This window comes from Platalea leucorodia, assembly GCF_965183815.1.
Source record: "Platalea leucorodia genome assembly, chromosome: 5".
Classification (NCBI taxonomy): Eukaryota; Metazoa; Chordata; class Aves; order Pelecaniformes; family Threskiornithidae; genus Platalea; species Platalea leucorodia.
This window is the reverse complement of record NC_138827.1, coordinates 39,790,968-39,813,794: the sequence shown is the minus strand read 5'-3', so window position 1 is coordinate 39,813,794 and position 22,827 is coordinate 39,790,968. Positions and strand designations below refer to the sequence as shown.

Genomic DNA, 22,827 nt, shown 5'->3' with positions numbered 1-22,827 from the left:
CAAATAACTGTGTAAGAAGCAAGCCCAGCACCATTGCAGTAAGTTAATGCTTAGCTTTTGTTTAATGTTAAAACCTGTATTACTTGCTCAAGTAACACAGACTTTCCTTCAAAAGAAACTGGATAACATTCTTTATTATATTTATAAAGGTGCGTGTTATACTGTATATCTTGAAGAATTCAGATTCTTCCCCGTAGTTTTCCATTCTCCTCATTAGTCTCATATTTTCATTCATTGTATGTCCAGAATTCCTGGGCGCTTCAGCACATGGAACCGCTTTTAGGTTTTCCTGAGTTATTCTTACCATGTAATAAGCTCCAAGTTGTCATAGAACTGAAGCTTAAGGTAAGATGGTATTATAAAACCACATTTACCTTTTGACACCGTGATTGACAAACACTGCATTTGTATAATCAGCAGTTGATTTCTCTCTTTCTTACACACAAACTCTGCATCACTAGAATAACAACACTCAGTGTTGATATAGCTGGATAGGAAACTTAAATATTAACAGGTAGCAATAAATCAGCATAACTTTTACTGCTTGGGCATTAAGATATGCCAGAGTTTTGGCATTGGCATACACAAATGGATAATGTGTGAACTGCAGAGTGGAAAGGCATGTGTGAATGGAACGGCTGTACTGTAAATAACACATCAGTATGATTTATGTTCTATCTCAGTTGCTTTTCTGCATCTGCCCCCCGGTCTTTAGAATATTCCTTTGGTTTTGCACACCCACTGAATGCCAAGTCAGTGCATGTTACACCTTTTCTGTTACTGTTCTGGCTTGCGTGGCCTAGCTTTTCATGGGAGGTGCCTTTACTGAGGCTTAACTGGGAATTCTGTGTTTAACAGGGAGCATAAAAAGGCTGAAATGGCTGTACTTTTTAGCATTTAGCAAAGCCTGGGCACAAAGAGTGCTTGAAGAAGAACTAAACACTTCAGTGCTGGAATAAAGCACCTGCTCTCACAGATGACTAAGATCTCATGTACTAACTGAAAAATACATCCCCTAATGAACATATGCCAGGAACTGTTTGGATCCAGACGTAACAGGAATGAAACATTTAGATCCTTGCCTGCCATATGGGAGACCCACGTTTCATGATTACTCCCAGCCTGTCATTCCAAGGGTTGGCATAGAACACTGGATGAAGTAACGGCTTGAGATTATTCAGCAAAATGTTTAAATGTTTGCTCTGTGGTCTCCTCTTGTGTTGCCTTTCCGTTGCGTGCCTGTAATCTAGCTAAACTTGTGCAAACCACTGAACTGTAGAGGGAGGTGATGCAGAAAGCGCAGCCATCTGGGCCTGCCTGAATAGGAAGAGAAGAAAACACTCTTACTGTGAGAGTCGCTGGCTGTTATTAAAGCCAGGATTGCTTTTACAGGGGTGCCAAATCTTACTAATTAATTTTCAGATTTATACTTCAGAGTGACTCTGGCAGTGATTATATTATTCAAAAAGCAGTTGCAGACTGTTCTTGAATCTTAAAGCACAAGTCTCTCTAAATTCTGCAGGGTTTTAATACTTTGTCAGCTCCTAACATTTGGTTTCCAGAGTCACATCTTTCCTTAAGGGTAAGCCCTGCCAAAAAAACGTTACTTATTCTTACATAAGACCCGTCTTTTCATCAAAGAAGCCTTCTTTGGTAAGCATACGGGACACCAAAAGCCGTAACATGCTACGTTCATCGCCTCATTATTTTTATCCCCACAGCGTGACATAATCTTTTTGCCCAAAGTCTTGCAGCCAAAAAGCATCCGAACGGGAGACTCCCAGCTTCTGACTTTGACTCTGCTAAACACATTGCGTTAAAAGCAGTCACGATCAAGTCCTAAACACAAGAAGGCAGAACAAAAATAAAACTTTACATAAGAAAGGAGAGTTTTACTTGACGTTAACAGTGTTCCCGCTAATTTCCATTGGGCTGGGACTTCTCACGGTGTGCGGAGCGTTGAGATCCTCTGGTGAGGGAGCCGTCGATAATTTTTTCCCTGCCTCACGAGACTGTTGTCCCTCATCTGTGTTAATAAGGGCCCAGGCAAACGCTCCCTCCTTATTTTGGAGGAAATACTCTTTTTTTTAGACTGTAACAGGCCCACAGCTGGTTTTAATACCGTGTCCAGTAAATGACGGGAGCCTGTTCGCAATCAATGAGACACATTATTTATTAACTGACTTCTTCATAATTGTCCCCAGACAGGGCCCGACCGCTTTCTGCCAGACATAAGCGCTGAGGGGAACTCGGGAGGGAGGAAGGGAGGCGGGGGGGTGGCTCTCGTTTCGACGAGCCCCATTCCTGCCCCTCACGGCCCGGGAGCGGGAAGAGGGAGAGGAACGGATCCAACGGCTCGACGCGGCTGACGGGGGGAGGGCGGGGCGAGGGGAGGCCCCGCCCCGGCGGGGCGGGGCCTCCCCTCGCCCCGCCCTCCCCCAAGCCCCGCCTGGCTCCCTCACAGCCGCTGCCATCCGCCCCCTTAGGCAGCGGGTGGGTTTCTGCGTCGGCGGAGGCGGCAGCTGCCCGCCCTTTTTGCCCGCTGACAGCTGCTGTCGCTCGGCCGGTGCCTGAGGGAGGGCGGCCGCCGCTCTCGCTCCCTCTTCCTCCACCGCCACCGCCACCACCGCGCGTTTGCCGTGCCAAGCCGGCGGCGCGGCTGCAGCGGCAGGCGGGGAAGCGCTCCTCACCGCTCCGCCTCCGATCGCCGCCCGCTGCGGGGATGTGTGATTGCCATGGCGAGGCGGCTCTTCCCGGGGGCCTGGCTCAGGAAACCCCACTACGCGCAGGTAGGCCGGCAGCGGGCCGTCCCCCGCGGCGGGCGGGTCGGGCCGGTGCCGGCACCCTTCCCTCCCCGCTCTCCCCCCTGCCCGCAAAGTTACCTCGGGAGCGGGCGCCCCCCGCAGGGCTCGCCGCTTCTCCCGGCCCGCCGCGGGTGCGGCCGTCGCTCCCTCCCGCCGGCGCCTGGCGGCGGACGGGGCTCGGCTGCGCCGCGCTGCCGCTCGGAGGCTCGGCCGGCGGGAGGTCGCGGCGCCGGGGCTGAGGCGCTAGCCGCGGCCGGCGGGCCCCTGGGCGCCGGGTCCTGGGGCACGGGAGCAGGTGCCGGGCGGCTTCGGGGGCCGCGGCGCCTGTTGCCGCCCCCCCCCGCCGGTCGGATCGGGCCTCCCTTGCCGCCGCCGGGGTGCAGCGAGCTCCACGGAGCGCCCTCCCCGAGCGGCCCGCGCTGCCCGCCGGCAGGACCTGTTAGCGCGGCAGCCCGCCCGCCGGCTCCCCGGCCCCCGGGGCTCACAGGAGACTTTCAGTTGGGCAGCTACACCCGCGGCATTGCCAGGGCCCCGAGGAACCCCCCTCCTTTCCTCCACATGTCCCTCCTTTACATCTATCGCCGGTGCTCTCGACGTCCATCCCATCAGAGGATGGGCTAAAGCTTGCATGAGCAGACTCATTTTTTCACGTGTCCTAAAAGAATTAATGTCGGCCACTTTTGGTGTCCAGTAGTTAGTTGCTCCATGCATTGGTGTATGCGTTCATAGACACACTTTTTTATTTACATAGGCAGGTACACGTTTGTATTACTTAAGCTATCCGTGTAAGGATGTTTTGATTGAAAGTGGTGTGGCTGTCAGGTAGCCGGAACTTCTACTGTGAAATGTTAGTCAGTTATGACCTTGTGGTACACTGAGGGTTATTGTCTGGGGTTCCTTTTTATCTGTTGCATTATATTTTAATTAAATTGTAACTAAAATGAGCATTTGTTGAGTTGGAGGGGATAAATATAATATTTCCTTTTCTTATATATGCTACTTATATGTTCATCATCTGTTGATATCTTATTAAATACTTTGTGATCATTGGATTAAAAAATGTAGACTTCATCCTGATGCATTTTAAAGTCTCGAATGTTTTAATTCCTCCTCGTCTGGAACTTTTCTGATCTTATTCTCTTTTTGGAAGTACCTGAAATGGGATGTAACATTTAAGGAGAAGTGTACAGATACGGGTATAATCTTATCCTCGTCATTATTTGTTTTATGGTGTGTATCTGCAAATCTGGGTCAGTATCACTTGATTGTCAGACCAGAAAAGATTGCTGTCGATCTATTTACTGAAGCAGATACCTGTACAGCATTTGGATTCCCATAGGAGAAAGCCTCAGATACAAATAAAAATGAATTCATAATCTATATGCTACCTTTCAAAGTAGGATTCTCCAAATTGTTTGCCTCCTTTGCCTTGATGATGTCTCTCTCTGATCATTATATGGTGATGTCTGATAACATTTTTCTCCTTTCTTCTTCTCAACATTTACTTTAGGGTCTTTTAAGCAAAATATGTGACTTTAAAATCTGGTGCGAAACAGGAAGACAGCAAGATCATATATTAGAAAAGCCGAAGAAGTTACATATTTGTTTCTATAGCAGATTAAAAAAATATTTCTGACTGTGCTTTCTTATACTGGAAGCTGCATTTGAATATTCTACAGATTCATTTTAGGAGATCTAGTAGTGGCTTTGTGAACAGTAACATATTTTTCAGTGTTAGACAGTGAATGTATGTTGATATTTGATGCATCCATAGAATGGCAGCAAGCTATCAATATATTGGCTTTTCTTGTCACTGCATGTTACTGTTGGTGCATGACAAATGTAGTCATGGTTTAACTATACTAATTGCTGAGTGCTTTATTGAGATTTATCTCCAAAGAAGCCAGTGCTCTCTAAATAAATGCTAGACTTTAACTCACTGAGATGTAGCTACAAGCAAGATGGAAAGACTTGTGTAGTATTGCTATGCAATATTTCAAGTAGCACACCAGGGAAGATGGTTGTACAATGGAAGGTATTGCTGAGCGACTTCCAAATTTTGTTGGCTGGTGTTCCAGACTTTTTGAAAACTGTGTCGTGAAGTGAGTTGATAGAACATCAGGTTCTGCGAGACAGAACTTAATACCTGCTCTAGCTTTCCTGCTGTAATAGGAGCAGGATGCTATGACTTGGTTTGCAACTGATACTTTACAGCAAATGCTCTATTATTATTATTTTACATGTGCTTTAGCTTTTATGCAGAATGCTAAGTCCATAGGTAACCAGTTGATGATCTTTCTGGCTAAGAAGGATGTGCTGCCAAGTATCAGCTCATGTAAAAGAAGCAGGGCGAACTCTTAGATATCTTGCCTCAGCCCAAAACCTAGTGGTTAGGGACCCACAGAGACAATGTTGAGGTTTTGTCACAAAACAGTAACTCTGAAATACAAAATTTTCCCATTGCTTAGACTGCAAATCATGTAACAATAGTAAAACAAAACAACAAAAAACCCCTCAAACCTGACAAGCTTATAAACCTCCTAAATACCACAAAAAAACCATCTAATTGTATTTATAGAATTTTACAGTTGGGTGATTAACACTGTTGGGATTTGACTTATATTTTAAAGGAGAGGTTAGTGTCCCAAATTTGGGAGACATTGTCCTGAAGTTCTTTCTGATAGCTGTAGCTAGCAATTGTATCATGAGGCTGAGGGCAAGCCAGCAGGATTGCATATGATAATAATCATGTAAAGAACACCTGCATGCTTGGAAGCTTTCTGGCCTCTAGAGATTCTGGACCAAGTTCACAGACTCTTTAGAGATGTCCCATGGACTTCAGTAATGTACAAGAGACTGTCTTTGAAGGGCAAAAGAATAAACAAGTTTTATATAACAGAAATTTCTTGTATCATCTCTTTCCTCTGAGATTTTAATCCTCTTTTTTTTTTGTTTTGTTTTGCTTAAACTTCTACGGGGAAGCATGCTGTTTTTCATCTTGGTCATTATCTTATTTTATTTCAAAAGATATCTCCAACTCTGTTTACTCAGTTTGATTACTCACGATACAAATAATTCAAGACACTAGCCTAATCTTAAGTGTACACTGTCTGCTCTTAAAAATGTGAATGTGTCCAGTACATGGCATCCAAGACAGCGTGGGCTAATATTCTCAGACATCGTGTCAGCCTACATGAAATGCATCCTGTGGTCCATAAGACAACCTGAACAGAGAACAAAACAGGATTTCTGACATGATCAGCCTACAATTTCTTTTTATCTGTTCTTTCCTGTTGCTAATAGGTAAAACAAATGGAGTGAGCAACTCAGATTTGGAGAAGATTAGTGCACTATGGTTATGTGGAATACTTTGTAGAATTAAGCTCTCTGTACTATTAAACAAAGAAACACTTTCATACTCTTTAACCATAAAAATGTTTTAAATAAAAAGTACACTTACCAAAAAACTGGCAAGTTATGTTTCATTTTGATCTGCTACTCTCCATATGCTTTGGAGTGCATCCAGGCTTGAGTTTTGCCAGACATGGTTTTCCAGTTCTGTTCCAGGGACGAATGGCTAATTATTATTCAATGCACATGACTTAGTAGAATATACAAGTGATGGAAGAAGTTGACTCTGTAATATCCTTTTAGGCATTACAAGTGCTTTCCTTCGTTCTTGCGTTCCCTGGCTCATATTTAAAAGTCTTGATGGAAGAGTGGAGCCGAAAAGAGAAATTGTGTTTCCTGGTTTTAAACACTTTCTTCCTTTTTCCATAATTTTGGAACTGTCAGTCCTTCTGTTGCCCTGAATATGTTATTAAAAATGTTTCCTAGCAGTTTGTCATGATTTCAAATTAAGTCTGTCTGTATGTATTGCTGCCTAGTCTCTGTCTGCGACTTCTTGCTCACACATGTGTTCAAATGATCTGCATAGCATATGTGCAGTAAGGCCGCTGTATTCACGGTGCACTAGTGCACGTGTGACCGAACCAGGCTCATTAAATCCCTGTCCCCGCTGCATTAGTATAGCACGTGCACATCAGTTCTGGCACTTACAAGATGAAGTGGACTAAGTGTGTCTACACTCACAGACCGATTCTGGGGAGGAAATGGAAATTTGATAGGAGGAAATGTATGGGAAGAAACCAAATAATGATCGGGCCTTTTGCTGAACGTGATAAGGAAGTCCTTATTAGAGAAGTAATTCCCTTTGAATCGAAGAGGGTGGAACCTTGTAGTCTTCTGTAAGCAGATGTATGCTCTTGTCCATGCTCTGAACTGGCAGGACCCAAGTCTCTTGCAAGTCAAAAGCTACGTGACTGCATTGGCAGAGTGCTGAGCCCAAAATAAATCTAGCTTCTCTGGAACTTCCTGCCAAGTATATGATGTAGTCAGATGGCATTTGGGGAGGACTTTCTGTCCCAAACGCGTTTTCTTTCTGCCTGACAAGGTGAACAAATTTGGATAAACCCATGTATACAGTATTCTCTCCTGTACTATGAATATAGTCAATACCACTGCTGGCCTCTGAGATTGTACTAAACGGTATGTATTTAATACAAATTTGCATTAAATAGCACTTTGGTTTAAAGTTTATTATTATAAAGGTGCATGGAAGGAGTCAGCAAGAAACTTGGAGGAATGAAGAGGGTTTGTTGTCCCAGAAGCTTTGGTTCCCAAGCAGTTTTTACATGTGAAACAACTTTGTCTAAAATTGACAGATTTATTTCTATTGATCTTTCTCAGATTTTACCAGTAGTTTTGTGTGGTATAGTATTTATGTTCTACAATATTAGGGTTATTAGAAATAGTTAAAAACAAAAGCCAAAAACACCCCCCCATCTCTAAAGGAAATCACTGTATCCTATCTTTCAAATAGATGAAAGATAATCGTTAACACTTATTTACTATGATTCCTGATTCACAGGAGCTCCCTCTTATGTATGTGTGGGGAAATACTGAAGGAAGTTAACTTACTAGAATTTTCAGTAATCCTATTAATAGAAGACATTTTGTAGAGAAGAGTCTTGTGACAGGCCTTAGGAAGACCATTGTCATAATTGTCTGTAGAAATGAGGATTTGATAAAATAATTTTTAGTTCTCGCTGTAGGTGTTCTGCAATATTTTATTAAGGACTGGGTAATTAAATAGTTATGAAAGGTTCACTTCTAAAAACAAAAATCGATTTGAAAAAAGGAAATTTTTTTTTATCTTTCCTATTCAAACTCTGCCCCAAGCATCCTCTTCTCTGCGGACTTATTTTCCAGACTGACTGCAGCTGTGGAATAATAATCCTTCATATATTTTCACTTAGTATCTGTAAATGACAGTTGTGTCCTTCTTGTGGTTGCTTGTTCATAATAATCTGCAACCCCTTTTTTTTTTTGTTTAAGTTTTATGAGCTTCTGTCTCACACAGATGTTGCTTGAATCACTGAAAACTGCCTGCCATTGTGTTTGGTATCCTTTCATGTCTGTGGATAGAATTTCACATAATAAAAGAAGTTCTCATGTTGCTTTGAATCTCTGAAAGCGTGTGTGATGGAGTTAGAGATCCAGATTTGGCTTCTGTGAGCCACAGAGCCTTGGAAGACATGCTGGTATGTTGAAGAAAACATACCCAGAAACTCCGTACTGATGCAATTTTTGTCATGCATTGTTTTTACGTGTGGTGTTGAGTATCAAAATGTGGAATGTATGGTGATAGTTTCTGGCAAATCATACTTCTCTTTGGAGAAATAAAAATAAAAATTGCATTTAAGAGAAAGCACTTAAAGTTGTCGGAAAGCTTGGTGCTTATCAGAGGAAAGGAGGTGTCTTGCTATAGCTTCTGCCTTGATTTGATTACTTTGTTTTGGGGCAATATCCATTTTACAGCAAAAAAAAAAAAATTTCCCCTTACGTTCCTTGTCTCCCAACTTGGATAACAGAACTTAAAGGAAATACTTGGAATGCTTTGTAGAATGCAATATGGGGTAAACTGGGACTTGGACCATATGAATAGATTCCCTATACCCTGCCCCAAAGAAGCTGAGCGAAGCTAACATTGAACCTTTATCAGCATGATTGTAAGTACTGATGTTCAGGCATGTGTTTCTTTGGCACAGAATTTTAGCGTTGTTGAGATGTAAGTTAGATTCTTTTATATTGCAAAAATAGATATTCTGGATGCAGTTTGCTTATAGATAGCAGTCTTGAAGAGGAAAAATGTAGGAAATGCTATAATTGAATACACTTTGTGTTAACTTGATCCTCCCCCCCCCCCCCGCCCCCGATTTGCATAGTCTGTCCTGCCCTTGTGTTGCAGCCTGCCCTTTTGTGGCTAAAAGGAGAAAGCCATGAACTTAAAGGTTTTAAATGAATTAAATGATGCCGTTTGGATTGGAAATATTTTTTGGCTTATTTTTAACTGGTGCTTTTATTTACTTTCTGAAAGAAATAGTACTGAGACTTATCTGAAGAATGGGACTTATAAGGAGAGTGTTTCCTTCAAGAAGGTGCAGAGGGCATGTCAAGATATGAGGTGACTTCTGGTAGGATTCAAAAAAGTTAATTTGAAGAAACATAATTAAACTTCATAAATGAAAGACACTTGAAAGTTAAAGTACATGAGATGATATAGAAAGCCCCCAGCTTTGCTACTGAATTCTTAAATTATGATCATTGTACTATAGTGCTGTTTGCTTAAAAAAAAAAAAAAAAAGAAACTAAAAACCAAAAAACCCCACGTTTCTGGAGAAAGCTGTTATGTGTAGGAATGTCACCCGTCAGCTTTTCCAGCTGCTGTAGGCCAAGTGCTGGATGGAGAATAGGAGACTACCATTCTTTCTTGCTCTGTATAGTGTATCTCAGCAGCTCTAGGCTGAGTAAAGAGCATGGGAGGTTGAGTAGGAAGGAAGAGGACTTACCTGAAATGCCAAACAAGATCCCTTTTTTTTTTTTGCTGGCAGCAAATTTAGGTAGAGTATCATAAGCTGTTTAAAAACATAAATCCTTTTTAGATTGGATGCTCAAGAGTTTTGTTGCTGGAGGTTCTCTGTGGGTGTGATGGCTGTGTTTGGGATTGATATATTTATTTTATGAAATACATGATGAAACTGTCTGAGATTAGGTTCACAACACTACACCGATGGTATATATTTAGGTGGAAAATAAAATTTCTTAAGTTAGCTCTGTGACAGTGTGCATGCAAGAAGTTAAGGATGGTTTGAGTCAGCCTTTGCCAATGCAGCCATTCTCATTTCAGCCTGGCACATCTTAATTGTACTTCGTAAGGGGGCTGACAGCTGAATTCTGTAGAGTGTTGCTGGAGTAGTCCAAGATGCTCCGCTGACCCCATGCTCCGTTAGTTTACTATACATACATACAGCTAAAGTGGCACAGTGGACTTGGGCTCATACCTTAGCTACTCCAGCTCATTATTTGTTTGACTACTGGAAAATTCCAGTGAAAATGTTTTTTTCCTGAAGAGGATGATTCTCAGAGTATGAGACCTAAGTGTGTTTCCTTCTACAGACTCTGATATGTGGTAGTAACCTTTCACAGAGGATTTGGGCAACGGAGTGGAAGTGGGAATAATGGGCAGCTGTTTGCTCAGGTGACTAGAAGTCAATCCTGACAAAAAGACAAGTACAAAAATCCTAATGAACGTGCCTTCATTGCATAGTTATCAATAATTGAATATGATCTGATTTTATCAAAATACCATGCTTTAATTACAAATAGCTTTTGTACCTCTCTTCAGATGCTGCTGTATCTCATTGTGCTTGCAAAGAAGGTTGTTCTTTCTGTTTGGTGCTGTATCTAGTTACAGAAACGTTAGGCCAAAGTAAAAATAGATGAATGACTCACCTAGTTAAATAATTTCAGGAACTGTACTACAGAGCACTCATTGGTATTATTACTATGTTGAAACCAGCAAAAAAAATTTAAACTCCAGGTTATGAAACCATGAGTTTTTAGGTGATATAAGAACAAATAAAAGTAAGTCAATTATTACAGAAGTCATTGAACCTGCATGACTATACTATGGTAGTTCTTACTTGTAAGTGCTAAAACTATTATGTGTCATCTGTCCTTCAACCAGCCCAAAGTTTGAAGGTAGCAAAGAAAAAGCACGTTGTGTTCTCTAGACGGACTGAGAAGAATCTCTTTGTATGCTCACAACTGATCCATATCAATCCTGTACCTTAAATGTATCTAAGTGATCTACTGGTTTGGTTCACCTCTCAGTTCAAAACTGTGTTTCAAGAGACTTCTGCTGGAGGGCTGCCTCATGGCTGGTAACCTAGGCTTCCTGGGACAGATCTGCTGGGATAGAATGGATCTCTCTGGTTTTGTTTTGGTTTATTTTGTATAGTGTGGGTGTAAGAACTAAACTATGCAAAGAATCCATCTGTCCTGCTTACAGCTTTCCTTTGGTTCTGGAAGTGAGAACAGGGAGAGGGACACTCTCCTGGTGCTTTTGCCGTACCACCTCTGCTGGCATCCCAGGGTGCTTATGGATGATAAGCACATTTTGTACATGGGCAGTAATTCAGGACAAGGATTCTGAAGTAGGAAAGTTGTGCTGGATAAACTGAAGAAGTGGATGAGGCAGTGAGTAGTGCTGCAAACTTACTTGAGAATGGAAGACAGACAGTGAAGGAAGACTGGAACTGAGGCCAGTGTTGCAGAATCAGATGGAAATAGACTGGAAATAACTGGAAGAAAAAGAATAGCAGATAATGTGTGGTTCAAGAGGGGGACACTAAGACTGGCTAAGCAAACAGCTTGAGATGGGTACTGGAAAGAAAAAAGTAGTAAGTGAAAATTGTAAATGACTAAATAGAGAAAATGGTTTGGAAGAAAGCATAGATGAGGCTGAGTCCACCTGAGCTTGAACTAAGATTTCAGTTCTCTTCTGTAGGGGGTGGTGATGGGGGAAGTATTTCTGAACCCATTGGTAAAGTATCAGTTCTCACTTATTGCTGGTTCACATGTAGGATGACTTCTACTGCTTTTCATCAGTCTCTTCAAGTAGCGTGGTTTGCAAGAAAGCCTACGATTCTTCATGTTGTAAGCACATAGGCGTGGTATTTTGTCTTTTTTTTTTTTTTTAAGCTAGGAGATTGCACTAAAAGTCTTGCAATTCTGTCGTTTAAATAGCCTTCTTTCAATGGGAAAGGCCTATGTATGGTATTTCTTTTTTTGATGCTCCCGAGCCCCTTGCTGTCAGTGTTGTTTTCTTGGTGGTTCTGTCCTCCCTACCCCCAGCTTCTTCATACATTTTCTAAGCTGTTTCTAAATGTGCTGTAAACCACACAGCATTATTGTCGGTCTCCTTTTGTACTCCATCCAGTTTGTATCCATATTGCGGACACCATGCTTTAGAGGAAATTACACGTTACTCCAACTAAGGTCTTTGTGGCTCTGAGGAAAATAGCAGAAATTATTCCTGTCTTACAACACTCCCACTAAAATGTCATAAAAGAAGAACTGGTTGAAGGCACTATCTGGTCAAGATTTATCACCAGAATAAAAGCAGTTAGTTGTATCTCTCTCTTCTTTTAACTAGGTAGTTTTAAGATCAAGTCAAGTGAGTGTGTGTGACGGAGGGAAGGAATAGGGATGCACCGCTGAGGCATGCAGCAGGACCACAGCTGCAGGGATTGGAATCACCTTTTTGGTGTTTTGGAACTGACCTTTTTTGCATTATTTCTTCTAAGAGGAAAGGGTGTAATGCATGCTGGTGGTTTGTCATATTTTTATAAGTACTCATAAATTATTGTAGTCTTTCTAGTAAAAAAAAAAAAAAAAGTGACTTATTTACATCTGCTGCAGTTCTGTGTTTTCCCTCCACTTTAAAGCTAGGTAATATTGTTCATCTTGTGGCCATCTTCTGGAACCCACTTCCTCCTGCCCCTCCCAGGTCTCCCTCCATAAGCTTTCCAAGCTTTCAGCTCATGGCTGAGAGTTCACTCTGAAGCAGTATCAGGTTTTCCATTTTATTTTTCACAATAAAACCGTTGCTTAGTTTCACAAAAGTTGAAAAACAGTTTTAAATTTTTAATCAGTTGAGGAGCTAGCTGTCCTGGAAACAGAAATCCTCTGCTTAAACATAGATCAGATACAAATTTATTTATTTATTTATCTGTTTAACACTGTCCCCTTGCTAACCTCAGCCCTGACTTGGAGGGACCAAGGGTATGAGGTATTTCAAGCTCCTGGTTACAGAAAGTTCACTTCTCCTAGGTGTGTCTGTCAGAGACTTCTAGCAGCAAAATCATGATGCATATGATGAGCTGTCAGTCACCAGCAGTTAAGAAAGTTTTTTATTTTGAAGAAAACGTGATCTGAATCAACAACTTGTGATGAAATATTTGATTATGTGGTTTCTAAATTTTTGTTGATAATTCCTTGATGGGATTTCCTCCCCCCGTCCCCCCGCTTAGTTTTCTTCAAAGTATCTTTATTGGTGGACCATTGATGTAATCTAGCATGACAATCCTATGTTCTTGTACAGCTCTCTCCTACCTTTCCTTCTCTAGTTACATATAAATAAGAGGGTACTCAAGCACTTCATTTATTAAAGTAGCCCAAATCTTTGAAAGCAATTTTTTTTTTTTTTTTAGTAAGTGTGGGTTTGGGTATTTGTCTTCCATGTTCCTCTTAACCTGTATTATATTGAAGACGTGCAGGTTCATGAAACTATTGGACATTTACACTGGCACAACCAGCCTTTCAAAATTCTGATAGTACTTCTTAGACAGCATTAACAAAACATTTACTTTATTTAATGATAAACTTTAATATTTAGTCTTATTCATGGATGTTTAGAGAAGACCAAGGATTCTATAAACATGGTTTACTGTGGGTGGGTACAATGATTTGGTTTTTAAGTGACTTTTTGGTACGTGAATATGCTATGTGTATTACAGAAAGGAATATTCATTTTGTTCTCTTCGACAATCTAAAACACGAATGGTTAAAAAAAAAATTGTTTGCAGCACATGGTCTTCTTTAAACTGACTTCACTTGCAGCACTGGCAGTGGAGGAACAAAACTTAAAAATAAGGCAGACATAGGTTTAAAATGTTGTTAGTAAAATTACTTAAGAATACTCTGCTAGTTTTGCCAAGGTGCACTATCCTGCAGTTGTGCTGACACAACTGTTTGCAGGCTTGTGCTGTGAGTCAGGTCAACTTCCTGATTTCCTCTGTGGTATAGACTCACAAACAGTTCTTTGGGTGTAGTTATGACAAAAATGGGCTTCAGTATGGAGATGCGAAGAAGCAGGGGCAAAGCAATTTGTACTGTACTGAACGATTTGTATAGTGAAATTGCAGTCTAAGCAAGTCCAAAGATGTGATTGTTCTGTTTCGGTTCCAATTTTCAAAAGCAGAAAAATGTAGATTGTGACACTAATGAGTTTTTGACTGTAACTATTTACTTATCAGTGAAGTTCCTGTGGCTGTATGACCAGATCATCTTGTGATATTTCAGCTGAAATATAGAAAGCTACAGCTTAGTATATTAAAGAAAATAGAAATCACTTTCTTAAATCCCCAGATGCTGGACTGTAACTACAGTATTTACTCAAAGGCAGAGGAACTGGTCTTGAAGCAAGGAAAGAAGTTTTGAGATGATAAAGTGGACAAGTGTGTGTACATGGTCCTATGGAAAGAAAACATCTACTTTCAAGTCAGGCCTCTTGTGTTAGACCTGTATACAAGCATGTTACAACTCTCATCTACTTCGATAAGATGTCTGAAGTTTAAGGTTGTTCCCAAATAAACTTTAGTGATGCTCCTAATTTTTTACTGAAGCTTTGAATTCTTGTGCTAAGCAAGGTGAAGACTGTGCAGATTTGAACAAGCTTCAGTAGATCACATGAAGACAACATGAAAACATTTTTGTTCTACTACAGAAGGAGAGAAATATGAAATTGTGGTTAGACCAGTGGACCGTGACTTGAGATCAAGATTTGGGCATGAGTCATTACCTGTGAGGCCTTGGGTGGGTTCATCTGCTTCCGCTTGTCCGCAGGAGAAGTGTTCACCCATTTTGTATCTAAATTTACATTCTTGCAGAGATTGTAGATACATGTTTATTAGCATCTTGGAAACACAAACAGTATTTTGATACGGAAGTTCATGGTACTAGTTTCGAAGGGACATAAAGCATCATGAGAAATATTTATGCTAGAACTGTTTAAAGGCCATACTGGCATGCTCCTGCTTTTCTGTGTAACTTGCTGGGTTATCTTCTTGCATTATTCAGTTTGGTCTTTTGGGTGGTTCTGTTGCAGGGGAAGGGTGAGGGGACAGAGATTAAGATTTCCTTGGACTGAGGCCTTTGGCTTTGGCAGCATTGTATATTAGGGTCATTTGGGCATAAGAGGTGTCTACCCACTTCTCTCAAAATACAGCCAAAAGGCTCTCTGTCTTTCTCATAGAATGAGTCACATGGGATTTGGGACTGCTCTTCCACATTTGAAAGAAAACACCTTGCGTGCACATTCCCCTTGATTTACAATTACCTGTTTATTTTGTAAAATGGTTATGCTATATAATGGAATGATAATAGGATATAAAATTAAGGGCTGAGCTGTATATCATCATCTTTCCTAGCAGTTTTTCTGTGTTGTTTCTTGCATTCCTGCTTCTCTTTGAGTCTCGATGTTCCTTACAGAACTATATGGGGTCAAGATACACTTCCTCTTTAGTCTTCAGATGGAGTGAGTGACTGTGTGAAAGTATACCCTGAATCACGAGATGAGTTACGATGGAAGAGTCGGAACCACTCTAGGCTGAGAGTAGGAATTCTGTACCTAGGGATTATACTTCTTTTGTTAAGGTCTGAAAAGTCAGTTCTTGCGATAGGTGTTAAACCAAGCTACCGTTCAACTGATTAGAACTTCTTCTTTGATCTTACTTCCCTTAAAAATAAATAAATTACATACCATTACCATGTATTCCATTTACTGTGATTTAAGAGAATTACTATCAAATTGTAGTAATTTGGAATTATTTCAGTGCTTTTTCTCCCGTGCATATGGAGCCGTCTGAAATTAGTATGTGTGAGATGGGTTAACTTGGTATGTATGTATGTGAGGGCAAAACTGCTCATCATTACTACCTTTCTTGGAACCTTTTCCAAACATATGGAATGGTTTCTCTATAAGGAACAGCTAAGTTAGGACCTGTCAATCTGGAAAAGAGATGACATGGAAGGGAGGCATGTGATGGAGGCTCACAAAATCATGACACGTGGAGAGAGTGGACAGAAATTGATAACTCATCTCTTCCAGTACATGAACTAGGGGATCTCAAACAAAGCTAATATGAACCAGATTTAAGCAAAATAAAGTCCAGTCCCTGACCCTGGTACAGTGGATAGGAGACCTGTGGAATTAATTGCTAAAGGGTGTTGTGGATGCTAAAAGCTTATGTGGATTTTAAGGAGTCTGGGTAAGTTCATGAAAGATAAATGGTTTGAGATTTACTAAATATAGAAAATCACATCTGGCTTAGGAAGTTCTTATAGAGGAAAATGGAAGTACATTTGGGATATATATTATATGTTCTCACTCTTCAATGGCATCTATTTATAGCTATTGCTGAAGATCAGGATACTAGTAGAAATGAATCTCATACTGACCCAGTACAGCTGCTCTCATGCACTTTCCTTATATTCTGTTGCTAAAGCTGATCTTGACTTTCTAATTCTTTTCTAATCCTGATGTGAGTATGAAAATCAAACTGTTAGCACAACAGACTCAGAGGAGGGGAAAAAAAAAAAGAAAAAAATCAAAACGTTCCTTCTCCCTTACAAAGCACTTAGCCCTCCCTCAATTCTTAATTTATAAATACTTTTTTCCTCTTTCCCTAGTGAAAAATGTAAATGTGAGGCCACAGAAAGAACAGGAAAGTCTTGTATACAGTTATGGGAAAGACCACTGAAGGTGAGGCTAGTACAGAGGAAATTTAGTTGCATAATTACATGGTGTCATTTCAAGGAAGGAGTGGGAGACTTCAGCACATGCAACCTGTCTCTGATACCCACCCTGCTCACTGTATATCTATCATCTTGCATACTTATACGTTAACACAGATTATTTTTTGACCAGATTACTGGTCTGTTGGACTTGGTTTACCAGGAGTGGAACATAAGTAACTGGTCTGAGAAAAATGCAAGTAGTTGAGCTCTGTCAGTTTATGATTTTGATCGAGTTGGTACTTGCAGCCTGGCTTGCCCTATGAGAGTCTGTCATGTTTTATTTTATTTATTTATATCTTAATTTTCCTTCCACCTACATAAGTTAAACTGACCTGCCCTTTCAGTTTTGCTCACTGAAGGAAGCAAATGTTCCATGTAATGCAGTCTGCTTATTTTATCACTGTGGAAGTCAAATTCTTAAAGGTGAGATGATAGTAAATCATGTTTGTTTCTATAATTCTGACTACTGCTGAATGAATGTGTTCAGTTTTGGGCCCTTCACTACAAGAAGGACATTGAGGTGCTGGAGCGTGTCCAGAGGAGGGCAATGAAGCTGGTGAAGGGTCTGGAGCACAAGTCTTGTGAGGAGCGGCTGAGGGAGCTGGGGTTGTTTAGCCTGGAGAAGAGGAGGCTGAGGGGAGACCTTATTGCTCTCTCCAACTACCTGAAAGGAGGCTGTAGCGAGGTGGGGGTCGGTCTCTTCTCACAAATAACAAGCGATAGGACAAGAGGAAACAGGCTCAAGCTGCGCCAGGGGAAGTTTAGGTTGGATGTTAGAAAAAATTTATTCACCGAAAGGGTAGTCAGGCAGTGGAACAGGCTGCCCAGGGAAGTGGTTGAGTCTCCTTCCCTGGAGGTATTTAAAGGACGGGTAGACGTGGTGCTTGAGGACATGGTTTAGTGGTGGACTTGGCAGTGACAGGTTAACGGTTGGACTCGATGATCTTAAGGGTCTTTTCCAACCTTAACGATTCTATGATTCTGTGATTCTATGAATTACAAAGAATATTTTCTCTTTGTGTCCTCTAGGTACGTTTCTCATATATGCGGATGAAGTATCTCTTCATCTCTTGGTTAGTAGTATTTATTGGCAGCTGGGTTATGTACGTTCAATATTCGACCTACACAGAACTATGCAGAGGACATGACTGTAGGAAAATAATAGTAAGTATATTTAGCATAGCTTTCTTAAGTGTTTGTCCTGACTAATTCCACAGCCAATTCCATCAGTGCCACATGTAAATTAATCAAATTTTGATATTCCATCATGTTGAAGTAAGATTACATCTTCAATTACAGATAAAACCAGTTATGATGTTTCTTAACATTGTTTTGGCATAGGGTTATTAAAATTGTTTTCTTAGATTTTTCTTTCAAGAGTCAGGTGTTGGGAGAGATATAGTTGTTGCCTCCTTTCTTGGGCAATTTGTTAAATATTTTTCTCCCTGTTTGTTTCAGTGTGATAAATACAAGACTGGAGTTATTGATGGGTCAGCATGTAGCAGTCTTTGTGCTAAAGAAACATTGTATTTTGGGAAATGTTTGTCAACAAAGCCCAACAACCAGGTAAGGCTTTACTCATCCAGCCTAGTTTTATTATTTCCCACTGAAATGTCGTTCTCTAGAACATCAAGTAGACTTAAGTGTCAGCAAGCTGTAACTGTTTGATACAGATTGTTTCAAACTCTATTTGCTGTGACATGCAGAGCGTGTTTCTAAATATTTATATAATATACCTATATAGAGAGAATATATAGGTATACTATATGTTATTAATAATACATTATATACAATATGCACCTATATATTGTACCTGTATATGATATATTATTCCTGTATGTAGAGGGGTATATTATTATTTTATAATACACGTTTTATAAACATATATATAATATACTGGATCCTTCCACGTTTTGACAGAATACCTATACTTTTGTACAGCGTACTACTTCTCTGCTCTCCTGCTTCCCAAATAGAAGCAGCGGCCTCTTAACCTATGCAGTGATGGTGGCAATGCCAATATACTGTTTATCAAGCTGTCTTTGTATTTTGACAGTGTAGTGTCGCCTAAGTAAGTACCTGCAGTAGTGTGTTGTATTTGAAGCTGCCATTGTTTGAACGTGCTCTGTGCATTGTCTGTACGCAGGACTCCGTTTTCTAATGATGTGTTGCAACTTGACCCTTGACGCGGTGGTTGGAGTACAGGTGGTCTTTAGGTGATGGACTTCGACAGTGTTTTTTACCTTTTTCCCTCTTTTCCTGCATAGATGTATTTAGGAATCTGGGGAAATCTGCAAGGTGTTATAAAATGCCAGATGGAAGAAGCTGCTCAACTTGATTTTGGTACTGACCCAGAACCAAGGAAGGAAGTAGTCCTATTTGATAAACCAACAAGAGGAACCACTGTTGAGAAATTCAAAGAAATGGTATATGGTCTTTTTAAAGTAAGTATATGCTTATTTAGTCTATTTTGACAGAAAGGCTTATTTTCCTGCAGCTGGAGAGAATGCCCTATTGTATGAGCCTTGTTCAAGTGGATGTTAGAAAAATAATCAGCACAAAAATAGTTTTGTCCGGAGGTGCTTATCTCGACGTTTGAAGTAACTATCAAGTTTTTTCCTTACATACCAGCTTCCATCTGTTAAAAAAGTATCATCTTGCATGTCTACAGCTTCACTTGTATTTGTATAGAAAAGATGGTAAAAATATATATTTTCTGCTGCTTTTGGTGTTATTGTAACCAGGTACAAAAACTGAAGCACACTTTGAAAACTGTTCATGCTTGGGAAGAGTTACTATGTTGACTGAGCAGCAGGAACCTCTCTAACCAGAATGACCAGCCATACTTCTCCCAGTTCTTTCTGTGTTATATTAATGTGATACTTATTTCTATTGCTTTAATGCTACCCCAGAATTTTCATAATATAGTCATCACTTTGATGCTGCGTCAATACTGATTTTGGGGTTTATTTCTTAAAATTCTCTTGCTGTTGTTAGAGCTCCTATGTCTCCAGTGATGGAAATAATGCTGTTCTAGCTGAGTGAGCATATGTGTACACATGCACACACGGATAACCTAATTACGTAAAGCTGATGACAGTTGTCATGCATTACAGTAGCTTTGTCTCTAAGAATGGGTGAGCAGCAGGTGTTTTAGAGTAGTTTTTAGGAGAATTTGGGAAAAGTTTATCTGACTCTGTGTGTGTGTTGGTGGTAATGCAACAGTTCCGATTCCAGCAATGTCTTCTTTCTCTGTATTGATACAGAGGTAGTTGGAGGTATGATATATCAAATAACAAAATGATGTATTTCAGTACACTTACCATATGGGATTTGTACCCAGTATGTCTTGGTACTTTTTATAGTTGGCCAAAATGTAGTTGATGATACTGTAATTTCTCTACACCTGTAAGGTTTAATAAGCTGAAAACTAAACCTGATCTAAACATTTGAATTCTACATACTTTTTCTAAGAGAATATTTAACAAGCTACTTGATATGATTTTTCTAAAGACTGATCTGACCAAGAACAATGTTTGAATTTTAATGTTTGCAATTTGAAATGCAAAGAACACTAGTACTTTCAGAAGATCATATACCTGGTGCCTTTGAAAACAGAACAAAAAGGAAGCTCTTCAGGCATCTGGTAGCAAGTCCTGTAACATCTATGACCAATGAAAACTAGAACATAACATACCCTACCATACTATCCGTAGAAGGAGAATAACAGGAGGTAGAATGACAGGTGGACTGGTGGTAGTTAATGAAATCATACTTAATCTTTTTCGTTTGTTGCTTTTAGGCAAAATTGGGTGAACAAGGAAATCTTTCAGAACTGGTTAATCTCATCCTATCTTTCGCTGATGGAAACAAAGATGGTAGAGTTTCTTTGCCAGAGGCGAAATCTGCATGGGCACTTCTGCAGCTAGATGAGTTTCTGTTAATGGTGATCTTGCAGGATAAAGAACATACTCCCAAGCTGATGGGTTTTTGTGGGGATCTCTATGTGACCGAAAGAGTTGAATATACCTCCCTCTATGGAATCAGCCTTCCATGGATTATAGAACTTCTCATTCCCTCTGGCTTCAGAAGAAGCATGGACCAATGGTTTACTCCATCATGGCCAAGAAAGGCAAAAATAGCTATAGGGCTTTTAGAATTTGTGGAAGATATTTTCCATGGACCCTATGGAAACTTTCTTATGTGTGATACAAGTGCCAAAAACTTGGGATATAATGATAAATATGATTTGAAAATGATGGACATGAGAAAAATTGTGCCAGAAGTGAATTTGAAGGAAATAATTAAAGATCGGCAGTGTGAATCAGATTTGGACTGTATTTATGGTACAGACTGTAGAACTCTATGTGACCAAAGCAAAATGAGATGTACCACAGAAGTAATTCAGCCAAACTTGGCAAAAGCCTGTCAGCTACTTAAAGACTATCTGCTTCGTGGTGCTCCTTCTGATATCCATGAAGAACTAGAAAAACAACTGTACTTGTGTATTGCCCTTAAAGTCACAGCAAATCAGATGGAAATGGAGCATTCTTTAATACTCAATAACTTAAAAACTTTACTGTGGAAGAAAATTTCCCATACAAATGACTCTTAGCTTCTTCACCAGCAGAAGATAATACTGATGCCTGCCACTAGAGGTGGCCTACCACATTTGATAAAAACTTATAATCTGCAGCATTTTTTAAAGACGTTTCTTTACTCAGATTTCATGAATGGCTCTTTAACTCTTGCCCTTCAGTCAGTATCTTAGGACGGGGCTTCTCAAAGAACGAACATGCCACTGAACGATCAGGCAGAGGCCAGAAGCACTTCTGGTGTTCCAGTGCTGTGTTACGGAAACAAAAACCCTGCATGCTTGACTGTTCTGTGCACTTTGTCAGATCTTCAACAGGATGAAAATATTCACTGTGCCACCACATCAACTGATGGAACATCTTACAGTTCTGTGAAAATCATTGCTCGCTTGTGAAATACCTGAAAAAGATTTTTATCCGAAGTAGTTTCATGAAGAACCACCACTACTGCAAATAATGTGTCCGAGTCCAAGCTGCTGTTGTGAATAAACTGAACTGTGAGATTGAAGTTTACTAATACCTTGGCATGGCAGAATTTGCACATCAGTAATTTTTAAACTGTGGAAAATGAGAATTTTATTCTAGAACTGACAGGTTGTAATATGAGACTTAAATCAGATTCTGTTTACACCTTGTTACCTCATGCTTACATCTTGAATGTTTAAGTAGTTCAACACTTTTTAATTAAGTCCTTATACAGTGAACCATGTTGGAAGCCAAGAATTTTAGAATATATGTCATTTCTTAAAATCATGTATATAGTCTAGCAGCAATACCAATATCAGTTTCAAAAACTGTAGATTATTGTACTTCAGTTGAAATCTCTAACCCAAATTAAGCTGTAGCAAGTATTGAAAAGTAAGGAGCTTGTGGACTGAGCTATTTTATGAGAACTTAAGTTAATTAATCTTTAAAAATACTGATAGCAGAAATGTCCTAACAGTTAAAAAAGGAAGCTTGCATAGTGTAGGAATCTGCTGTATGACATGTGAAACAAGTAATAGTTGTGGATGAACTCTTGACTCTTTACTGTCCCTCCAGATTTAGCTACAGCCTCCTGCTTACTTTCTGCAATAGTTAAGAGGATTAAGCTGGATTGTTCAGGATCACGTAATATTGCTTAAGTGGGAGCCTACGAGATAGTAACAGCTAGGAATGAAGTGGAACATAAGTGAGCTGTAGTGTGTTACTATTCTTTTTTTTTTTTTCCCCAGTAGCATCTATGAGTCATTGTTAAGTCCCAAGTCATGAGTAAATAAACACCATCTGATCCTGGCACTCCACTTGGCATGACGACTGTACCACCTTTAATCTGCATCCCTGTTGTTTCTCAGATTTATATCTATGTTCACAATTATGCAGAACTGGATATCTGTAAAACACCTTAATACTCTGCTCACTACTTATCTGTTAATGTTTGATTTGTAAATGCTTTAGGCATGAAG

At 40.2% G+C, this 22,827-nt stretch overlaps 1 protein-coding gene across 3 annotated transcripts; it reads left to right on the top strand.

Moving 5' to 3' along the window:
* Window positions 1-2,735: 2,735 nt before the first annotated feature.
* Window positions 2,736-21,402, top strand: DIPK1A (divergent protein kinase domain 1A; the record flags this gene model as incomplete). Of its 3 annotated transcripts, XM_082312595.1 has the most annotated exons (5): window positions 2,736-2,789; window positions 17,817-17,951; window positions 18,246-18,353; window positions 19,055-19,231; window positions 20,590-21,402. In XM_082312595.1, 5 exons carry the CDS (start codon window positions 2,736-2,738, stop codon window positions 21,400-21,402), a joined length of 1,287 nt encoding a protein of 428 aa, XP_082168721.1. The 3 variants fall into 3 exon arrangements, with proteins under 3 accessions (XP_082168721.1, XP_082168722.1, XP_082168723.1); XM_082312596.1 differs by lacking the exon at window positions 17,817-17,951; XM_082312597.1 differs by lacking the exon at window positions 19,055-19,231.
* Between the last annotated feature and the right edge of the window lie 1,425 nt (window positions 21,403-22,827).